Here is a 22,433-nt window from a genome sequence, read left to right on the forward strand (position 1 = left end):
TGGGAGACTCTGCGATAGCGTTTTCCACCACCATCAACAAAACACCAAATTATGGAATTTCTTGTTGCAGAATTGTGTCACATCCCTCCAATACAGTTCCAGACACTTGTAGAATCTATGCCAAGGCTCATTGAAGCAGCTCTGGCGGCTCGTGGTCCAACACCCTATTAAGACGCTTTCTGTTGGTTTTTCTTTTCTTTTGGCAGTTACCTGTATATTTCATGCACACGAAAGGTTTATCTTACAAGTACACCTTTTCACCTGTGTTTACTGAGCTTACACTGACCCTCCATATATTAGTTGAGTATAGCTCCATCTTCTGGGCATATGCTATGCACAGCACTTCAGGTAGGGTTTACAGGGACTTAGGGCCACAGGGAATGTTTTGTTTCCACAAGAATCACACAAATGCCCTTAGGTTCCCTCATACTGGCAGGCCTATTTTATTTTAGGTTTTCAATAAACCGTCCAAATGATTACCAATGATGAAATACATATCAATGTTTTCTCCCCATCTCATTCATATTGCTTAAATAACAACACCACACGCCATGAAAGTGAAACCAAGCTATACAAAATCATTATAGTACCCATGCAGTGCGATACCATTAAAATTCTTTAAAAATAATATATACAAATAATCAAAATCATTCATTACAAAAAAGCATGTCAGGTTCCACATGTCTCCTCACATCTGCTCTCCTTCAGTGCAGGATGTGATGGTCATCAGCTGATGTTTACAAGGTACTGAGAAACTCTTTGACCTGGATGACAAGCACATAACAAGCTGTTAGCACATCATGAATAATGATATTAATGTGAGTGTAATTAGTGCTTCAGGTCAGTGCAAGTGTTTGATGTGGATACAATATGGAGCAAAGCTTAGACGTGCGAGAGGATGACAGTACTACCACTGGACAGGAAGTGCAGGAACAATTTACCTCAATGTGTGTGTGTGTGTGTTTTACTAATGGCTTTTTTGATATCAGTTGTAGCATCTGTGTTTACCCTCAACATTCAATGGCTACATTAGCAGCTCTTCAGGCCTCATTTCCATAAATTAAACGTTGAGTGTGTGTGTGTCTGGTTGCGTATCTTTATCAACATCCCTCTACTAATAATTTCACTGTAGTCAGTGATAACAGGATGTTTTTCACTACTGCCCTCCAAACAGCATGTTTCAAAAATACCAGCTAAATATAGTCACATCTAGATACTTCTGAAAGACACTGCTGCATTAAAAATAAGTACCAATTCCCATGAAAAACAAATGGGCTGTATTCTTACCTTTTCCACCATGTCCGCACCCTTGACCTGGTCAACTTTGAAATCTTCGTTAACATCTAGCGTCAGAATGGGCACGTTATTCAAATACTTATACTCCATGCTGTGGGTCAGGGCCAAGAGGGAATGGGACATACGGTTAGTGACAACAACGCAAGACACACACACACACACACACACACACACACACACACACACACACACACACACACACACACACACACACACACACACACACTGCTTATGCAATAAACTACATATTTTTTTACTCAGGTCAAGCTTCTTAATGGTTGTTTCCTTGTTATTTAAAGGTTATTTCCTTTAAAGCCTGGATCTGCAGTTGCTTTTCACAACAGAAGCTGCTTGTGTTGAGAGAGAAAAAATAGAGTTTGATGGAAAAACAGCTTTTTGGCCCAGCCCTACTTTATTTCTTCACTCTCACAACAAAAGCATTGGTGCAGCTTCTGTTGTGAAAAACAACTGCGGATCTGAGCCCTGATCTGCAGTTTCTTTTCCCCACAGAAGCCGCCCCACTGCTTGTGTTGTGAGAGATAAATTTTTTTGTTTGAGAGAAAACATGTGGGTTTTGTCCAGCCATAGCCGCTGGACTGGGCTTGGGGAAAGGTGCGTTTTTGCGCTAAACCCCACCCACTCTAATGACCTTCATTGTCCCTCATATCCCCAAGCCAGCCCAGCGGCTATGGCTGGGCCAAAACCAATGCTTTTGTTCAAACTCTCACAACACAAGCAGTGGGGAGGCTTCTGTTGTAAAAAGCAACTGAGGGTTTAAGCAGAAATGGCTTTGTAAGGGAAGACATCCATCTTTGTAAGGAAATTCATAGCTCACAATAGACCTCAGAAACAAGCCTGTTTCCTGTCTCGTCCACATTAATCACACTTCCACCCAAATGCATGAAGTCTGGTGGACCAAAACATCAAACTTGGCCTTCGCTAGCCAATAGAGATGAATTGGTTTAATCTACCAGCCAATCATGTCCCATAGCACCTTCCCCCTAACCCTCCCCCGTACACTAGCACACCACAAGCACAGAGCCACGACTCAGTCCTGTGATTCCCTCAAATTAAATGAGTGTGTGTGGCTCTGTGCTTTACTCACTAGATCACTCCCATAGAATTTTATGGTCACTTCCACTAAGGCCAACTTTGAGTGGTTGATATCCCAGTCTTACATGTGATGTGCGCAATGGATACGAGGTTACATCCATCTATAAAATGTAAAGGTTTAAGCTTTTTATTTAATGCTCCTACACACACATGCGTAGACACACATCCCTGCCTCAACCCACTCCCTTCCTCCCTCACAATACCAACACTCCCTTCCTCCCTCACAATACCATCAACACTCCCTCCCTTACAATACCACCAACAGTCCCTCCCTTCCTCCCTCCCTCCCTCCCTCTCACCACATGGTTTTGTGCTGCAGCCAGCTCTCGTGTTTGAAGTGAAGTTTCTCCAGGTACTCCAGTGGAATGCCCTGCTCCTCCTCTCTGCCTCTCCGATGCAGCCTCTCCATGCATCTCTACACACACACACAAGAACCAGTGTAATTACATTTTTACCACACAGGTATAAGTGTACCTTAATTTAATGTTGTTTTTTTTCTTTTTAGCATGAGGTGTATTCCAGTAAGTTAAAAAACAATATATACTATATTGTACTATATACACTATATAATCGACTACAATGTCATTTAAATGTTTTGTACGGTAAGTTCCTGATGAACATGTAGTGAGGTCAAATTAGTTGCTGACCTCTGGTGCGGCTCGGAGGTAGATGATGCCATCCAGCTCGATGTGTTTTCCAAACTGTTTATGGAGCCAGCCATGCCAGTCCTGGTAGATGGACCACTCTGTCTCGTTCAGACACTCACTCTCATACAGGTTTGCCGCAAAGATGTACCTGGAAACAGACCCAACAACAACAAAAATGTACCTGATTTCCCGTAGAGCATGGCGCTTGCAATGTCAGGGTTGTGGGTTCGATTCCCACGGGGGACCAGTATGAAAAAGGTAAGAAAATGTATGCACTCACTACAGTAAGTTTCTCTTGATACGAGCATCTGCTAAATGACTGAAATGAAACCGACACAACAACAACAAATCTGTTTCTGGACACAGACACAACAAAGCTGTTCCTGGACACAGACACAACAAATCTGTTTCTGGACACAGACACAACAAAGCTGTTCCTGGACACAGACACAACAAAGCTGTTCCTGGACACAGACACAACAACAACAAAGCAGTTCCTGGACACAGACAACAACAACAACAACAAAGCTGTTCCTGGACACAGACACAACAACAACAAAGCTGTTCCTGGACACAGACACAATAACAACAAAGATGTTCCTGGACACAGACACAACAACAACAAAGCTGTTCCTGGACACAGACACAATAACAACAAAGCTATTCCTGGACACAGACACAACAACAACAAAGCTGTTCCTGGACACAGACACAACAACAACAAAGCTGTTCCTGGACACAGACACAACAACAACAAAGCTGTTCCTGGACACAGACACAACAACAACAAAGATGTTCCTGGACACAGACACAACAACAACAAAGCTGTTCCTGGACACAGACACAATAACAACAAAGCAGTTCCTGGACACAGACAACAACAACAACAACAAAGCTGTTCCTGGACACAGACACAACAACAACAAAGCTGTTCCTGGACACAGACACAACAACAACAAAGATGTTCCTGGACACAGACACAACAACAACAAAGCTGTTCCTGGACACAGACACAATAACAACAAAGCTATTCCTGGACACAGACACAACAAAGCTGTTCCTGGACACAGACACAACAACAACAAAGCTGTTCCTGGACACAGACACAACAACAACAAAGCTGTTCCTGGACACAGACACAACAACAACAAAGCTGTTCCTGGACACAGACACAACAACAACAAAGATGTTCCTGGACACAGACACAACAACAACAAATCTGTTTCTGGACACAGACACAACAACAACAAATCTGTTTCTGGACACAGACACAACAAAGATGTTCCTGGACACAGAAACAACAACAACAAAGCTGTTCCTGGACACAGACACAACAACAACAAAGCTGTTCCTGGACACAGACACAACAACAACAAAGCTGTTCCTGGACACAGACACAACAACAACAAAGCTGTTCCTGGACACAGACACAACAACAACAAAGCTGTTCCTGGACACAGACACACCAACAAAGCTGTTCCTGGACACAGACAACAACAACAAAGGACAGATGAGAGGGGTGTGCTTAGAAGCAATGTTAGAGAACTATTTCCTTGGAAAACCCTATCCTTGGTATCATATCTTAGACCCTATCCTTGGCATCCAATCGAAGATGACATGTAACGTTACCAAGGTTGACTTTCCTGGTGAGATGTCCTGTTCATCCATACCTGTCACTGTAGACGGAGCGCTCAAAGAACTGCACAGGGTTCTCTGCCTCTCTGAGCTTCCCATTGGTGGATTTCATCTGGGCGCGGACCCTGCTCATGCAAGCGTAGGTCTGGAAGGTGTAGGCCCATCTCTCTGGCTTCTCATACATCATCTGCAGCATGTTACTACCACTCTTCTGGGACATGGTCAGCTCCTGGGACAAAGAGGGGAAGGTGGGTTTAATACTGTGGCTAATAGAGATACAGTACCATTAAATGTACTGTATACCCTTGCACATCAAATAATACCAAACACAGAAATACCACAGCAGTACAGTTATAATCAAAGAGTTATCACAGATATATTGTATTGTGTGTGTGTGTGTGTATATTCTGTAGCATCGCGCTGTAGGCTAACCACTACTGAGTGAACAGAGAGTGGTGCAAGGCTCTGTGTGTGTGTGTGTGTGTGTGTTTATCACAGGAGGTTGGTGGCACCTTTATTCGGGAGAAAGGGCTTGTGGTAATGGCTGAAGCGGAATAAGTGGAAGGGTATCAAATACATTGAACAAATGGTTTCCATGTGTTGAATCCTTTCCATTTACACCGTTCCAGCAATTATTATGAGCCGTCCTCCCCTCAGCAGCCTCCAGTGGTGTGTATGTGTGTGTGTGGTTGGTTAGGTGGTCCAATCTGACCACAGGATACGAAATGTGTTTCCAGTTTGGTCACTGCACACATAACTCATCATTCAAAACCTCTCTTCAATTTCGGCATGGGTGTGGTCAGTGTAGAAATTAAGTAGCAATTTCCAGTGGTGGATAAAGTACTCAATTGTCATACTTCAGTAAAAGTAAAGATACCTTAATAGAAAATGACTCAAGTAAAAGAGAAAGTCACCCAGTAAAATACTACTTGAGAAAAAGTCTAAAAGTATTTGGTTTTAAACATAGAATTTTGATACTTAACTATGTAATTGCTAAAATATTATACTTAAAACTATAAGTAAAAGTATAAATAATTTCAAATTCCTTATATTAAGCAAGCCAGATGGCACCATTTCTAGTTTTTTATTTATTTACGAATAGGCAGTGGCACACTCCAACATAATTTACAAACGAAGCATGTGTGTTTAGCGAGTCAGCCAGATCAGAGGCAGTAGGGATGACCAGGGATGTTCTCTTGATAAGTGCATGAATTTGACAATTTTTCTGTCCTGCAAAGCATTCAAAATGCAACGAGTACTTTTAGGTGTCAGGGAAAATGTATGTAGTAAAAAGTACATAATTTTAATTAGGAATGTTGTAAAGTAAAAGTTGTCAAAAATATAAATAGTAAAGTAAAGTACAGATACCCCAAAAAACAACTTCAGAAGTACTTTAAAATATATTTTACTTAAGTACTTTACACCACTGGCATTTCTCAATGAAAACATCCAAAGGTAGCGTGTCTGATTCTAATGGTGGTGGGAGAGTGTTGGGGATGGGCATAGTACTTATTCACCATGTGGTGTAACAATAATGTCAGAATACCTCTTGATATTACAGTGGACAAACCCAGCTGACTATGTAGAGTGAGGAACTGAAATAGTCGGACAGACATATTTGACATGATTGAACTGAAGATTGCGGTGGGGTGATGTATGTTGGGTGGGGCAGCTAGGGTGTAGTGGTGATCAGTAGTGGTGCCCTGCCCCGTCGCCATACTCAGCTGTTCAGGGTGGGGGCCATCTTTCCCCTGGGTGTCTATTCGAACAGACACTGACCAGTGCAGAGTGGAACAGATGGCAGCTGCTGTATTATTCTAAACACAGCACATACTGTACACACACACTAGACTAGGACAGTATGTACCGTATACAGGGGGATTTAGAATACCGTAAAAAAAAAAAAATTAAATACAAATTTACAATAATTGGCTGTGGGGTTGCGTGCTATGCCAACGCTTAGAACTAACTATAAGTTAAAGTTGCACCACCAATTCCTTGTTGCTAAAACTCAAATAGTTAGCCGAATTTCAGTTTATGTGACAAAATAAGATAGTGTAGAGGAATCATTGTACCATCCAAACCGCTGTGAAATATACTTTCAATAACCAATAATATTGTTGTTTCAGCTGTTTGAAGCTGGTGTACAAACCAGAGAGTAAAAGATACAAAAACAAAACTTAAGAATGGGGAGTATAGAAATAGCGCACATAGAACAGATCTACCGCTTCTTAGACTTGCTTTCAAGTAGAATAATAGGTCTATAACTCATATTTCCATGTGAATTTGGTCAGGTCACCCAAAAAGTTACATATTGCCACTTTAACTATCTACGATGTGCCAAATAAATTATCTCCAGCTCAGGAATCCAGCTATGCACTTGGTTTGCTAACTTGCTAGATATGTGGCTAGCTTGCAAGATCACACTTCTAGGTTACAGCAGAGAATCTGCCCACGGTAAATAAATACATTTACATTAACATCTCGATACCCCCAACCCAAACACACACACTCACTCTCAATGCACACTGTCATACTAAGGGCAGGCATGACACAGAGCTGTCTATCATGCCACAGAGCTATCACACACACAGAAAAATATGTATCGACACAACATTTACATTTTAAATATCCGTACACCAGGGGTAGGCAACCCTGGTTCTGGAGTGACGCAGGCACTTCATTTTTTTATTTAACTGACAAGGGAAGACCACAACTGTTAAATTTACTGTTGAACTGTTGAATCATTAAACTGATCAATGAGCCCAGTTGGTCAGGTGTGGTGCCTAGTTAGAACAATACCCTGCATTACCTGTGGCACTCCGGGAAGAGGTTTGCTTACCCCTGCCATACACCCTGACTAGATCCTTACTAGCAGCTGTCCCATTATGACAACATTCAGGGTTCCTCTCTGACTGGTTTCATCAGTTCATTCCTCCAGGGATTAATGTTATCTAGGTTACGTTCAAAATGGCACCCTATTCCCTAAATAGTACACTACTTACACGACTACAGCACTATGGGCCCTGGTCAAAAGTAGAGCACTACATAGGGAATAGGGTGCCATTTGGGACGCATACCCAATCTAATTTCTGATGAATTCCTGGTGTTAGTAACTGGATAGAACTTTAAACCACTAGGGAGAGAGCGGATAAGTAACACTCTCTTCCACTTATCTATAGGTCAGAAATATTCAGCCCTGATCCAGACATGTATGCATGAGACATGCAAGTAGTGGCCAATCTTACCATCTGAAGTTGAACTCTTTGCATGGGTTAGTATGTATACCGTCTGTGTGTGTTCATTAATCACAGGTCAAAAGTTCGGTCAGATAAGCAAGCATACAGTACCTCAAACTCGCTGTGTTGTGTTTGTACATTGCACCACCTGGCGATGGGTTCGGGCACTACTTCCCAGTCTTTGCTCTGCTCTTCCAGGAGGCGCACGAATGTAGATTTGCCCGCCGCTGCGGAAATGATACTGAAGTCAGTTTCCATTTCTCCGACTGCTATACAATTTCAAGTTCAACCATATCAATATCTATTTACAATCTTTAAGGACATTTCAGTTGAAAATAACTACAGTATTGTGACTACATCTCTCACTAGAATAACACGGAAGCCTTGGTGCGTGACATTAAACACATTGTCATAGTCATTTTATTTTAACCTTTACTTATCCTGCGCATCAGCTAGCTAACGTTACATTATTTTATTTAATCAACGCTTAGCGACAAGGCACGCTCTATGGTTAAACGTTTTAGTTACGAGCTAGCTAGGGACAGTATAGCAATTGTATTACTTTTAGCAATCCTACATCCAAGTTGGTGACCAGTTTAAACTAGCGTTACTTACCAATGTTGCCTTCTATTGAAATTCGTTTAGTCTTGTCCATAGTGTCGTTTAAGAGACTAGAACCTGCTCTCTTCGGCGGCGTGGGGGACATATTTTTATTTGATTTTTTAGATATGTGGTATATTTGTCTTGAACTCGAAGGTTTCGTTTCAGCTGTCTGGACTGTAGTATCTTCAATTCAGATGCAATTGGTTCAGATGGCGCGTTGTGGCTGAAACTGGCGGCAACAGCTTAGTCACACTGTAAGCAGCCTATCATGGGAGTTTCCTCAAGTCTGTGGTAGGAAGGAGATCGCCCCACCTACTATTTTACTGTTTGTTGTACCACTGGTTATAACGACCCTATTCAACAGATTTTATTTAACCTTTATTTAACCAGGTAGGCTAGTTGCAACTGCGACCTGGCCAAGATAAAGCATAGCAGTGTGAACAGACAACACAGTTACACATGGAGTAAACAAGTCAATAACACAGTGGAAAAAAATAGTCTATATACATTGTGTGCAAAAGGCATGAGGTAGGCAAATAATTACAATTTTGCAGATTAACACTGGAGTGATAAATGATCAAATGGTCAAGTACAGGTAGAGATACTGGTGTGCAAAAGAGCAGAAAAATAAATATAAACAGTATGGAGATGAGGTAGGGATCGGTTAGCTGCTCAGATAGCAGATGTTTGAAGTTGGTGAGGGAGATAAAAGTCTCCAACTTCAGCGATTTTTGCAATTCGTTCCAGTCACAGGCAGCAGAGAACTGGAACGAAATGAGGTGTTGGCTTTAGGGATGACCAGTGAGATACACCTGCTGGAGCAGGTTGATCAATATGATTTGATCAACACGAGCCATAAACTACATGATACTATAGGTCTACATTCTTCTCCAGAGAAGTGAGACTCAAGACAATCTGTTTAGGCTACTTTATTTCCCACAAAATGTAGACAAAGATAATCTGGTCAAAGAACACATTTATTTCCATCATAAACAGCATTCAGTATTGTACAGTTCAGTAACTTTCATCACCCTTAGCCAATTCATATTTACAACTCAGTCATCAGAATATACTCTTACAGCAAGGGGAATATACAGACAGGGGACCAAATTTTGCATGTGATGAACAAGCATTTTCTTGTTCTCAGAGAAGCATGGCAGATGGCTTTGTTACTTTACCACCTTCTGATCAACACAATCATGTTAATTTTCTAAAGCTGTGTCAAAATAACACATTGATATAAGAAGGAAATATGACATGGTGTAAAAGGGGGAAAAGAAACAACCTCTAAAAAGAGACCTAATAACATTCTTTAATATAGACTTTCCAGCTACCAAAATATGATATCAAAGCAAAATCCTGTCATTGTTGTATTTACAGTATGGATTTCATAGCAGAAGTTAGTTGTATCTCCATATCAAATCTTCCTGAAAAGATAGTATAAAATGGCATTTAAATATATTCCATTGTACTCATGTCTTACTGCATACTATAGTAGTAGGTCTACAGTTAAGTCCTATAACAGCAACGTGTCTCTGTACCAATATCTATCACTTTAAAACACCACTACCTCTGAATAACACACACAGAAAGAAAAGCATTTGCTCCCATCTGTATGAATGGAAAATAGTAAATTGTTTATACTTTGAAGAGTGGCATGACCATTATTGCATAGTAAACATTTTCATTTTGGATTCCATCCCTTTGCAGCACAGCAATACATTACTCAACAGAACTTACAAAAGGCATAGGAAATCACACTATTGAAAGAAGCATACGCTGATAGCACTGAATGTGCTGTTATAGTTTACTACGTGGCTCATCACTTTAGTAACATTATATGGGAAAATAATGCAACAGAGCCTAAATGACGTAGTTCAGTAGTTTCTAAAGAGACAGCATATTTGCCGTAAAGGAAAAACATTCAGGCAAAGAGGTCAGGAAACTGTTCAAAGTGCTTCATGGCTGGTAAGACAAAGGGCAAGGGAACACCCCATCTTTGTTTATAAAAGTACAGTAACTATGGTAGCCTGAGTACCAGTCTGTTTGTGCTATCATGCCAACTCTCGGTCACTGATTGTCATGCCGAACCCGTTTGACTTGACAATGACAGCAATGGAGAAGGCAAGAGCACAAACAGATCTGGGACAAGGCAATAACTATGGTGCTCTTGGCCCCAAAGACAATATTTTACTTGTATACTGTATGTGGCCCATCAAATACAGCTTTTGCCATTACTGGTATTGTAACAGTTTAAACTACTGTAGTCGTATCTAGACCTGACTTGAAAACAGACAAAAAAAATGACCATATGTTGAGGCAACTTAAAACAAGGACCCAAACCTCAGATCTAAATTTCTCCATTCATATTAAAGATTCTCTTTTATAGCTACATAAAAGTAACACTACAATGGGAATCTCAGAAAGCCAGTGAGGGCAAATATTCCCTTTGTAGCCACGAGAATGTGCACTTCTTTTGTTGTTCTGTGGGAGAGTGAGTGTGAACTAGCCTCGTACTACCATCCTGAACTCGCAAGCTTACATAAATATGTTTGCCTTCACTGACGTATTTATGTAGGCTCACAAGCTGAGGATGGTAGTACGAGGCTAAGCATGAACCATAAATCAGGCACTTCGAAATATCAACACTGTTTGATGGATTATACCAACTCTGTTTACAGTTTATCAATGGATGTTTGATGGGTTATATATCAACTCTTGTTTGGCGAGTTATGTGAACTCTATTGGGGTTTTGGTTAGCCCACAAGCCATTTAATCCAGTCATCTTATTATACCAAGACTAGGCAATGGAGTCATTTCTTCAACCTAATGTAAGGAGTTTTGTTGCAGTTATCACCAATGTGACCAATATGCTAAAATATTTGTACAATAATTATGTAGTCCTTTATTTCTTACATAGCCTATATGTATGAAGGTGCCAACTATAGTGGTAGGTTTCATAGAAGCATCTGATAAATATACACCAAATAGAGGAAGCTAATAAATACCAGTGATTTCAGTTTTGGGGATCGGTCCAAATGAATGCAACCATAATGAGCACATACCAGCTCAGACAGTAGTATAGTATTCCCTCATAGTCTAACCCCATTGCCTATGACAGTGTAAGACTCTTCCTTACTTACCTGGCTTTCTTGAGAACATTTCCCCAAAGTTAGCGTATGCTGTATACACAGCCAGTGCAGGGCAGGGTAGAAGGGACATCTGTGCAAAAATAATAGTAGACTACCATAGAGTTAAAAGGATAAGTCAGTCTGGGTTTATCGGTCCTTGGTGGTCAGTTTATCAATCAGCTCCTGGAGTGGCACCAACTCCTTCCTGTCAATCAAGTTAAACTCCTGAAGGAGACAGAGGAAGACCTGGATTAAAGCAGGCGATTGCTATAGATTGGCAATGGATACATTGTAGATTGTAAAGCACTTTGAACATCTGGAAAAGCTCTACATAAACCCAATCAAGTGTTACCATCTTTATGTCTCAGTCCTGCCGTAAAAAGGGTCATTGCCTCTAGTTCTTAGTCGCATACACTGAGGATAGCCTGGCTGCCACTGTTTGAGTCAACATCAAATGAGCTAGCTGAAGCAGATATAAAAAGACTGGGAACCAGGTATTTCCATCTTTAACTTTTAAATGTAGCCTTGCCAGAACTACACCATTCCCAATAAGGGGTAGGCCTACTGCTGAAATAATAGCCTTGGGAACCAGACTACATTGATAGTGGGCTCCGGTCCAGCACCTGAACAAAGAAGATGAAGTGTTTGAAGGAGGTGTTGAGGTGGGCCTCCTCCTGCAGCTGCATCACAGAGTCAAAGTGTTGGTGGTAGATGTGGGCGTAGACCCTGAACAGGCGTTTCAGGATGGTCTTGGCCACAGACATAAAGTTCCGTCTGAACGGGACACCTTGAGTGCAAAGGTACAAAGTATATAGATTTATCAGGGTATAAAACAACTAAAGACAAATGATGGTGTCGCTTCACTGGAAATGCAATAAAGACATGGTTATGGCGAAACATGATGGACATGAACTCATACCTATCTTAGATGGAAAGAGTGTCTCATCATCGAGCTGGTCCTGCACCCAGGTCATTAGGTAATCAATGTACTTGGGAGCTGAGCATTTGATCGGTTTCTTGATGTTGGTTCCATCTGCCCAATGATACTCATATCTACACACAAAAAAAGTTACATGAATAGCAATGTATTATTATGACATAGGCAGAAAGGCAAGCAAGTCCACACACCCACACTTACTTAGGCCCAGCAGACATGACAGGACAGCTCTCTTCAGTGCAGAAGTCTGTTATGGTGCCATAAAGCATGTTGATCTGGTTGAAGAAATCTACAGCTGTGGACGTAAAGAAATAACAAGGACATGTGGCATTATGAGGAGCATGTGAGCTGAGCTCCAGAGCATTTATATCCTCCAGACAACATTCATATAGAAGAAAATAAAAGTTAGTGTGGTATCTCAGATCTAGTGTATTGGCAGACATAGGGGACACAATAGCCCGCTCACAATCATTCAGCCCTCCAGAGTCGCCTCTCCCGATTAGCAGACTACTAGAAATTAAATATTGCTCAGTGCCCCTGATTAGCTTGAGACGCCCATGCATCCCTCTCTCAAACACACATGACCTACGATGCACATTGAAGTCAGTAGAAGAGCAAAGCTCTGAACGTTCCACCTGTCAAACCATCATCGCCTACTATACTGAGACATGAGAAATAGCAAATTGGACGTCCTTTTGCTAATCTCACAGCAGAAACTCAGACAGCTTGTCCGCTGAATGACTGGGTTAGGTCATCAGTGTGTGCCAGAGGAAGTGAGACATCCGCTGGATGAGTCATCCGTCTTGGTGGAAAACCAGAGACAGCAAAGAAAGCACCGACAGGGGTGGACAATCATCTCTGTTTAACATTCAATGTAGTTTCTGGTCTGGAGTTTGTTAAAATTCTTCCCAGATACTAGGCCCAATTCTTCACTGGAAATTAACTCCTCAGCCTTGCAGACTGCTATTGAAAATGAGTAGAAACTTATCAGGGGATCAAGACTTGACACTATGTTAGTGGTGTTAAGGGGATAGAGAAGTGGATGTGTTCCTTACTGTTAACTGCCACCCACTCGTTTAAGTCTTCCCCATCGGGTAGCATGACAGCCATGCGCAAGTTCCCACTGCCCAGAGTCGCCTCGGCATGTTTCAGCAGCTCATACTGATGAGATCCCTCCGGGATGTTCTTCTTTGGCTTGAAGGTCTTGGACGACCGATTGCCACTGTGGGAGAAATTAGAATGGAAAGACAATGAACTGGACTAAGTGTGTGTTTGAAGTTATAAAATGTCACATGCACACAAGCACAGTGAAACACCTTTCCTGCTAGCTCCAACCCCAACAATACAGTAGTCAATAACAATGTAATACTAAAACGAACGGAAGCTAGAACAAAAATATATAACACAATATATAAAAAATAAGAACAAGATATAGTAAGCAAGCATTCTATATACAGGGTCAGTTCAAATACCATATTTACAATGTCTAGGGATACTGAATCGATAGAGGTAGATATATATATATATATATATATAGGGATAAGGTGACTAGGCATCAGGATATGATGTTTGTATGTGAGTGGGTGTGCATGCGTGTAAAGTCAGTATAAATATATGTGCATATTATGTATGTATGAGCAAATGGTTGAGTTGGTGTTTGTATGTGTGTTGGTGTGTCAGTGTGCAGCCCTGTGAGTGTTCATAGAGACTGCAAAATAAGAATAAAATACAAGGGTCAACTCAGATAGTCCGTGTAGCCATTTTGTTAGCTAACGTTACTTGTGTGTGTCAGGCAGGGAGATAAGGGAAGTGAAATAGGGAGTGATACAGTAGGCTACTAATTTCTTTAAAATAAAGAAATTGTTACACAATAGAAGAGCATATAATATGTTGTTCAACAAAAGCTGACCTCACACACCCTCTGAAAAAAATGCAACGGCCAAAGTAATTTTTGATAGTCAGCTAGTAACGTTAATTTGGTTAAGAATTGAACTTACTCCAGTGTTTGACAATGTTATGTCAAAGAAAAAGCACTGATTGCAAAACGTATCTTTTCAGTCATAGCAAACTAGATAAGCTACGTAGCTAGCTAACAACTAAGGCCCATTTGCTTGCATGTACTGTATGTAACGTTAGTTCGCTGGTTACCGTGATGCCACACATTTGCTAATTATTTAGAGAGACAGTCATAGCAAATTTAGCCAACTTTATAGCAATATATAATAATAGCTAGCTATTTGTTATAACGTTAATTAACTAGCTAGCTGAACTAGTTAGATATCGTGGCATTGAACAGTACAATTCAGCGTTCGGCTACAGACCTAGCGAAGTAGATAGTTAACTACCTAGCTAGCTATCTATCTATCCAACTAACTAACGTTACTGTACACTCCACATACACTCAGCTAGCTAGCATTTACATGTTGTAGTTAGCCTAGCTATATGTGTTAGCCAGCCGTGAAAATGTTATAGGCTATGTTAATGTTAACACGTTAGCTTGAAAAGGCAGGCACATTGAACAAAATAGTACGTGGGAGACGAATACTCACAATAGAAAGCTCATGTTTCTCTTCTTTATAACGTTAAAGTAAAGCCTTCGTAAGACCGCGGTGTAGAGAGAGTGAAGTCAAAACAAATGCTTCCAGTGCAGTGTCAGGCTTGTCAAACTGGTCCAAATTACGGACTGTTTAAGCGGACCCTGAACTAAAACTTCGTCCTACGACTAAAATGTAGCTTTGTATCAGCGAGCTCTGCAACATCTAGCTACCTAGCCAAACTATAAAGACGACCGCCCAAAACGTTTGCTTAGCTGGATGACTGACTAGCATTACTATGAGATCTGCTAAACTGCACAGCACATTTGATTACAGCAAACTTCAACGATCCCTACTTGGAAATTAATTCTCGCGATAGAATCCCATTCACGTTTCATAGTACTCTACTGTCACCAGCAGAGAGCAGTGTGGAATCGTTTTTCTCTGGACATGATGGCGCCAACAGACACAGTTGCTCTGTTTCTTGCCAGTATTTCATTTTTTGTACTTTTACCCTCAATTGGTAGTTACAGTCGAATCCCATCACTGCAACTCCTGTACGGACTCAGGAGAAGCAAAGAGAGCCATGAATCCTCCGAAACACAACCCTGCCAAGCCACACTGCTACTAGATACAGTGCTCACTTAACCCGGAAGCCAGCAGCACCAATGTATCGGAGGAAACATGACTGAAGTCATCATGCATGCGCCCAACCCGCCACAAGGAGTCACTAGCGCGATGGGACAAGGATATCCCGGCTGGCCAAACCCTCCCCTAACCCAGATGACGCTTGGCCAATTGTGCACCGATTGTGCTGGTCGCAAACCCAGGTCTGTAGTGACGCCTCAAGCACTGCGATGCATTGCCTTAGACCGCTGCGCCACTCGGGAGGAGTTACAATTTTTTCTTGTTCTATACTTTTTTCTGTCATCGACATGAGGACCTTTTGAATGTTGCGTGCACACACCACTCGGATCAACCAATCAATTCTGCTCCTCCCCACCTATAGGCAGAAAATTAAGAAGGAAGCTCTTGTGGTAAGGACTGTTCAATGTTAGTCTGACCAATCAGAATATATGCTTCAAGATTGTTTTGATCACATGGACTCTGAAATGTTCCGTGCCGCCTCTGAGAAAAGTGTCGACGTTTACACTGACTCAGTGACTGGGTTCACCGGGAAGTACATAGAGGATGTTGTTCCTACTGTGATGGTAAGAACTTATCCAAACCCAAAAACGTGGATTGATCGCAGCATTCGCAACCATCGCATTTAACCATGGCAAGGCGACTGGGAACATGGACATGTACAAACTGACCAGCTATGACCTCCGTAAGGCAAACGACAGTACAAGGTGGAGTCACAATTCAACGGCTCAGACACGAGACGCACACTGAATAAAAATATAAAAGCAACATGCAACAATTTCAGTTCATATAAAGACATCAGTCAATTGAAATCAATGCATTAGGCCTGCCCTGATCTATGGATTTCACATAGGCCCACCCACTTGGAAGCCAGATCCACCCATTGGGGAGCCAGGCCCAGCCAATCAGAATTAGTTCTTCCCCCACAAAACGTGTTCATTACAGACAGAAATACTCCTCAGCAACCCCATCCCCCTCCTCAGACGATCCCATAGGTGAAGAAGCCGGATGTGGAGGTACTGGGCTGGTATGGTCATTGGTTGTGAAGCCAGTTGGATGTACTGACAAATTCTCTAAAAATAAATCGGAGGCGGCTTATGGTAGAGAAATTAACGTTCAATTCTCCTGCAACAGCTCTGGTGGACATGCCTGCAGTCAGCATGCCAATTGCATGCTCCCTCTAAACTTGAGACATCTGTGGTATTGTGTTGTGTGACAAAACTGCACATTTTAGTGTTGCCTTATATTGTCCTCAGCACAAGGTGCACCTGTGTAAAGATCATGCTGTTTAATCCGCTTCTTGATATCCAGTGGATTAATTATCTTGGCAAAAGAGAAATGCTCACTAACAGGGATGTAAACATTTTAGAGAAATAAGCTTTTTGTGCAGATGGAATGTTTCTGGGAACTTTTATTTCAGCACATGAAAAATGGGACCAACACTTACTTGTTGCGTTTATATTTTTGTTCAGTTTATGTGGCAGGGAACCCAGACAATCACAGATGATAAATGGAAAGTCAGTCACTTCGCGGACACCGAAGCCTCTCTCCCGGTCAAGCTAAACACCTTCTTTGCCCGCTTTGAGGAAAACAATATAGAACCGCCAACGCAGGCCTCCGCCGTTCACAAGAACAGTGTGCTCTCATTTTCCATGGCTGACCTGAGTAACCCTCAGGTAACCCTTGCAAGGCTGCCGGCCCAGACGGCATCCCAAGCCGCATCCTCAGAGCATGTGCAGACCAGCTGGCTGGAGTGTTTACAGACACTCTACACATCTCTACATATCCCAGTCTGTTGTCCCCACTTACTTCAAGATGTCCACCATTGTTCCTGTAACTAGGAAAACGAAGGTAACTGAACTAAATGACGATTGCCCCGTAGCACTAACTTCTGTCATGAAGTGCTTGAGAGGCAAGTTAAGGACCATGACACCTCCATCTTAACTGGCACCCTAGACCCACTACAATTTGCCAATCTGGTCTCAGAGCATTTGGTATTGTTCTGTACGTAAATCCGAAATATTCCATTTAGTATGATATGTTTCGTTTTGTATGGTACGTTTTAATTTCTGTATGGCCATCACCAATTTCGTATGATATGTTTCGAATTACAATTTGTTTTATATGTTATGAAATTTCAAAATGTACAATATGTTATGAATTTGCAAATGTACAATATGTTACGAATTTGCAGGACATATGAAACATTGCTATTTTGCAAAACGTATGATATGTTACGAATTCTAACTAGGTGGCTAACTCTAGCTAGACTAGGGGTTAGGGGTTAGGGTTAAGATTAGGAGTTAGGTTAAAGGGTTAAGGTTAGGGGAAGGGTAAGCTAACATGTTAAGTAGTTGTAAAGTAGCTAAAAATAGTTGAAAAGTTACTAAAATGCTATAGTTGTCCATGATGAGATTCAAACTCGCTTACCCATCCACCCCGACCAACCACCCTACTTTAATTTTTACCTTAAGTAACAATCTCTCTTATGTAACCATTCAAAATGTAACATATCATACTAAATGGAGTAACTCAGATTCACGTACAGAATAATACGAAATGCTCTGAGACCAGGTTGAATTTGCATTTCGCCCCAACTGATCCACGGACGATGCAATCGCCATTGCACTGCACGCTGCCCTATCCTACCTGAACAAGGAATACCTATGTAAGAATGCTGTTTATCGAGTACAGCTCAGCCTTCAACACCATAATGCCCTCCAAGCTCATCACTAAGCTCAGGGCACTGGGTCTGTATCCGTCCCTGCGCAACTGGGTACTTGAGTTCCTGACGGGCTGACCCCAAGGGGTGAAGGTAGGCAACAACACATCCACCACGCTGATCCTCAACATCGGGGGCCCACAGGGGTGCGTGCACAGCCCCCTGCAGTACTCCTTGTTCTCCCATGACTTTGTGGCCAAGCAGGTCTTCAACTCAATCATCCAATTTGCTGATGACACAACAGTGGTATGCCTGATTACCAACAACGACGAGGCAGCCTACAGGGAGGAGGTGAGAGCCCTGGTGGAGTGGTGCCAGGAAAAAACCTCTTCCTCAAGGTCAACTAAACGAAGGAGCTGATCGTAGACAACAGGAGACAGCAGAGAGAGCGTGCCCCCATCCACATTGATGGGGCTACAGTGGAGAGAGTCAAAAAGTGATGACGTGCAGGAGCTTGCAGGGATTTTTAGTCTTGCATGATGTCTACTTTGATGCCAATTAGCATTTTTAAATCTGTGAGTAAATAGAGCCGAACATATTTATAAAAGTCACTTTGTCCGAGAGAGATTTACATGGTTATCAAAATATCATGCCGATGTAAGTCTACACAAAACACAGCCCTTATTTGAAGTGTTTCTAAAATTCCCTATGGGGAAAATGAATGGTGGAAAAAACATTGGAACCATTTCCCTGTTTGATCGGTAGGTTTTATGGGTATTATGACACCTCCAATGTGGGGCTCTATAAGGGATCATAGCTATCACCTGGATTCACATGGGCTGCATTCCAAACACTTAAAAGACACCCTATCCCCTTTTTAAATGGAACCTTGCCCGGAAATTCGTCACTCGTTCATCCCGCGATGATTGTGTTTTCAGCCACCGGTGGCTTGTGGGTGCTTTATATGGGCTACAGTCAATTATGATTGCATGTCTAATTATACTAACTATATAATTATTAATAGACGCCTACTGTATGATAGCTAGAAAATTAATTAGCTAACTAACGTTAGCCTGCCTAGCTACTTCTGAAGAAGGAAAATGTTTTCTTTCTACAATTTCCAAAAGCTAACCCAACAAAAACATAATTACTTTAAGGAGACGTGTTTTTGCATTAGTAACACAGTTTTTTACTTTTTACTTTTTTTTTTTACTTACACTTGTATGTTTACTCCATATTGAAGTTTTTAGTTTTGGCGGACTTTTCTTAGTGGATGTACAATCATTGCGTATTGAGTTATGGGGCGTTTCAGGCCCCAAAGTGAACATAATTGTACACTCGCAAACTCCATTAAAAACTAGGGCTGAGGGGCTTACGTTGCAAACTTCCCTTGCTTGGCTAATCATTTGGACCGACGACAAATATGGCCGCGGGATTCCACCAAGGGTATAGTGCTGAGGGTTTAGGGCCGAGGGCTGTCTACTTTGAGTTTGAAACGCAGCCCTGGTCAGTCTATGTCATGGAAAGAGCAGGTGTTTATAAAGTTCTATATACTCAGTATAGATGTTATCGCAGTGCAGCGAAACGCTTGTGTTTCTAGCTCTAAGAGTGCAGTAATACCTAGCAATATAAAATAATACACACATAATCCAAAAAGTTAAAAGAAAGACATTAAGAAATAACAGAACAAGCAATGTCAGAGTATAGAATATAAATAAATATATATATATATTATATTATATATATATATATACAGTACCAGTAAAACATTTGGACACACCTACTCATTCAAGGGTTTTTATTTGTTTTTAATATTTTCTACATTGTAGAATAGTAGTGAAGACATCAAAACTATGAAATAACACATATATATAATCATGTAGTAACCAAAAATGTGTTAAACAAATCAAAATATATTTTATATTTGAGATTCTTCAATGTAGCCACCCTTTGCCTTGATGACAGCTTTGCACACTCAAGCATTTCAGGGCACCTGCGATAACATCTGCAAATCCATGTCCGCGACCAATAAACTCTGATTTGAGAAAATTTTCAGTGACACTTCTTTAACATGTCCATCATCCTAATCATAACCATGTTGACATCACAGATAGAACAAAGAGCCAGATGCTTCAAATACGGTGAGGAGAGGAAGCCCAGTGGCCGGCAGTGGCGAGTATGGAGCGAGATGGGACTGCGAGATGGGACTGGGCCGACATTCTTCTGATGTTTTCATCAAAGAAAAGCCTGATCTCAATACATTTTTCTGTTCCCAAAACTAAAATCTGTTGCGATCAGAGTACACTAAGTTTTGTAGATGTGACCCTTTGCCAAAGTTTTAAAAAATTGCGTTGTTTAGAAGTAGTGCAAGGGCAAATTGACTCATAGAGAAGGTATTCCCTAATGGAAATATGCAAATACATGCAAACCGATTGGTGTCACCTCGTTAACTTTTAAAATGTATTAGCAATTATTGTGACATAAACACAATGTTGTTTTCATCTGACTGTCAAACAATCACTTCAAAGGGCTCCTTTACTATGCTACCTGCACAAGTTCATCCACTCGAAACATATAATCCACTCTAAACATATGTAGTGATGTAGTGCCCCCATGAGTGACGCTACGTCAATCATGGGTGCACTACGTCACCGCCAAGTCTCAGGGTAGACCTCTAAATTCTATCCCTTTGGGTGCTGCCATTGAGTTACATTAGAAGTGCCCATCCAAGAAGGCTGGCTCAAGGTCATTGGTCACAGATAAAATTATGCCAAATCACGTTATATGTACAGTAGCTTTGATTGGACTGATCATCATACTTTCAAAATCTCAGCAAGCAGTCATCATCATGAATCAAGTCGACGAACTACTGGGAAATAATTTTTAATACTTGTCATATGAAGAGAAATAATAAAGAGAAATTATAGATAAAATGTATTGGTGTTCATCGGCCATTGGACATACACATTACACAACAAGCAGGAAATCACAAATTCAACAATGAGTGGTTTGGAAGGAATCAGTGATAGTGGCTGTGTGGTCCCAAATCAGGGATTAAGGGGCTCTTTTTCAAGTAAAAAATGATAAACATTCAATATTGGCCATGCTGTCAATGAAGCATGATTTGTGCAGCGCATAAAAACAACTGTTAACTCGGAACTGCGAAAACTTGACTTCAGTGAGTTCAAGACAACTTGGAAGTTGGGAATAAACGTGGTCCGACTTGGAAAATACGGTCATCCAACTCTGAATTGTAAATCCGGCCTCTTTCTAACGCTAAGACAATGTTTTAACATTGCTTTTTTCAGAGTTCACAGTTGTTTTGAAAGCACCATAAATCCAGAGAATAGCAGACTTTGATGACAAAATTTACACACGAAGGACCACCGCGCCATCTTCCTGTTCAAGTCAGCACAGCATAACAAGGTCAGTCCAAAAATGTATTGTATGCTGCTGCATAAATTATGTAATATGCCAGGGAGATATGTATACTGTAGCAAAGAAAGTAATACTAAGTGTATGTTGTGTAGTAAGATGTTAGTAACCCATGTGCCTCACCCTGATAATTTGGTCTATTTACCCCTCTTAATTTCGCCTACTGTTCTGACTTGGTGGTGCACACATAGCCTATAACCTGTTTTAGAGAAATGTAATCATCGAATTTTGTAAGAGCTTTCATTGTCTGCTTATATGCCATTTTTTTATCCTACGGTTCTGACTTGATGTACAGGGAGAATACTGTAAGAATGGCCCATGTTCTGAATTCTGTCACGGTACATTTCAAAAGTGGTGAACAAATACTTATATTGACTACGTCTGTCCAAGCTCACTCATTAATGTCTTAATCGAAATTACGGATTGCTTCTTATCCACTTGTCGTCCCCTTATGCCATAGTTTGTATATCTCAATTGTCATTAGAAACCACATTTGTTTAGCAAGTCAGCTATATCTGCTATATTTTTTAAAAGGCAGTAAATGAGGCTGAATGAA

General features: G+C 41.2%; 2 protein-coding genes across 3 annotated transcripts; both read right to left on the bottom strand.

Moving 5' to 3' along the window:
- Positions 1 to 414: 414 nt before the first annotated feature.
- Positions 415 to 8,787, bottom strand: LOC139409876 (deoxycytidine kinase). Its single transcript, XM_071155269.1, has 7 exons — positions 8,546 to 8,787; positions 8,042 to 8,157; positions 4,727 to 4,920; positions 3,057 to 3,204; positions 2,709 to 2,824; positions 1,288 to 1,387; positions 415 to 764 (listed from the first exon to the last, which is right to left on the bottom strand). Exons 1-7 carry the CDS (start codon positions 8,634 to 8,636, stop codon positions 738 to 740), a joined length of 792 nt encoding a protein of 263 aa, XP_071011370.1. The 5' UTR covers positions 8,637 to 8,787; the 3' UTR covers positions 415 to 737.
- A 707-nt stretch (positions 8,788 to 9,494) lies between these two features.
- On the bottom strand, positions 9,495 to 15,472 carry LOC139408465 (MOB kinase activator 1B). Of its 2 annotated transcripts, XR_011634292.1 has the most exons (7): positions 15,151 to 15,358; positions 13,657 to 13,823; positions 12,803 to 12,896; positions 12,584 to 12,717; positions 12,288 to 12,451; positions 11,153 to 11,889; positions 9,495 to 11,057 (listed from the first exon to the last, which is right to left on the bottom strand). XR_011634292.1 is itself a non-coding variant. In XM_071152390.1 (6 exons), exons 1-6 carry the CDS (start codon positions 15,162 to 15,164, stop codon positions 11,812 to 11,814), a joined length of 651 nt encoding a protein of 216 aa, XP_071008491.1. In that variant the 5' UTR covers positions 15,165 to 15,472; the 3' UTR covers positions 9,495 to 11,811. The 2 variants fall into 2 exon arrangements, 1 of the variants encoding a protein (XP_071008491.1); XM_071152390.1 differs by having other exon boundaries at positions 9,495 to 11,889; positions 15,151 to 15,472.
- Positions 15,473 to 22,433: the final 6,961 nt, after the last annotated feature.

The sequence above is a fragment of the Oncorhynchus clarkii genome, chromosome 5 (genome assembly GCF_045791955.1).
Source record: "Oncorhynchus clarkii lewisi isolate Uvic-CL-2024 chromosome 5, UVic_Ocla_1.0, whole genome shotgun sequence".
Taxonomy (NCBI): domain Eukaryota; kingdom Metazoa; phylum Chordata; class Actinopteri; order Salmoniformes; family Salmonidae; genus Oncorhynchus; species Oncorhynchus clarkii.

Excerpts from the sequence above, each read along its gene's own strand:
- LOC139408465 (XM_071152390.1), bottom strand. Across the intron at positions 12,718-12,802 it reads GTCATGTCTGCTGGGCCTAA|ATATGAGTATCATTGGGCAG; the intron begins GTAAGTGTGGGT and ends TTTTGTGTGTAG. Across the intron at positions 12,452-12,583 it reads ACTCTTTCCATCTAAGATAG|GTGTCCCGTTCAGACGGAAC; the intron begins GTATGAGTTCAT and ends TTTGCACTCAAG.
- LOC139409876 (XM_071155269.1), bottom strand. The coding sequence starts at position 8,636 with ATGTCCCCCACGCCGCCGAAGAGAGCAGGTTCTAGTCTCTTAAACGAC. Across the intron at positions 4,921-8,041 it reads CACAACACAGCGAGTTTGAG|GAGCTGACCATGTCCCAGAA; the intron begins GTACTGTATGCT and ends TCTTTGTCCCAG. Across the intron at positions 1,388-2,708 it reads CTGCAGCACAAAACCATGTG|CATGGAGTATAAGTATTTGA; the intron begins GTGAGAGGGAGG and ends CCTGACCCACAG.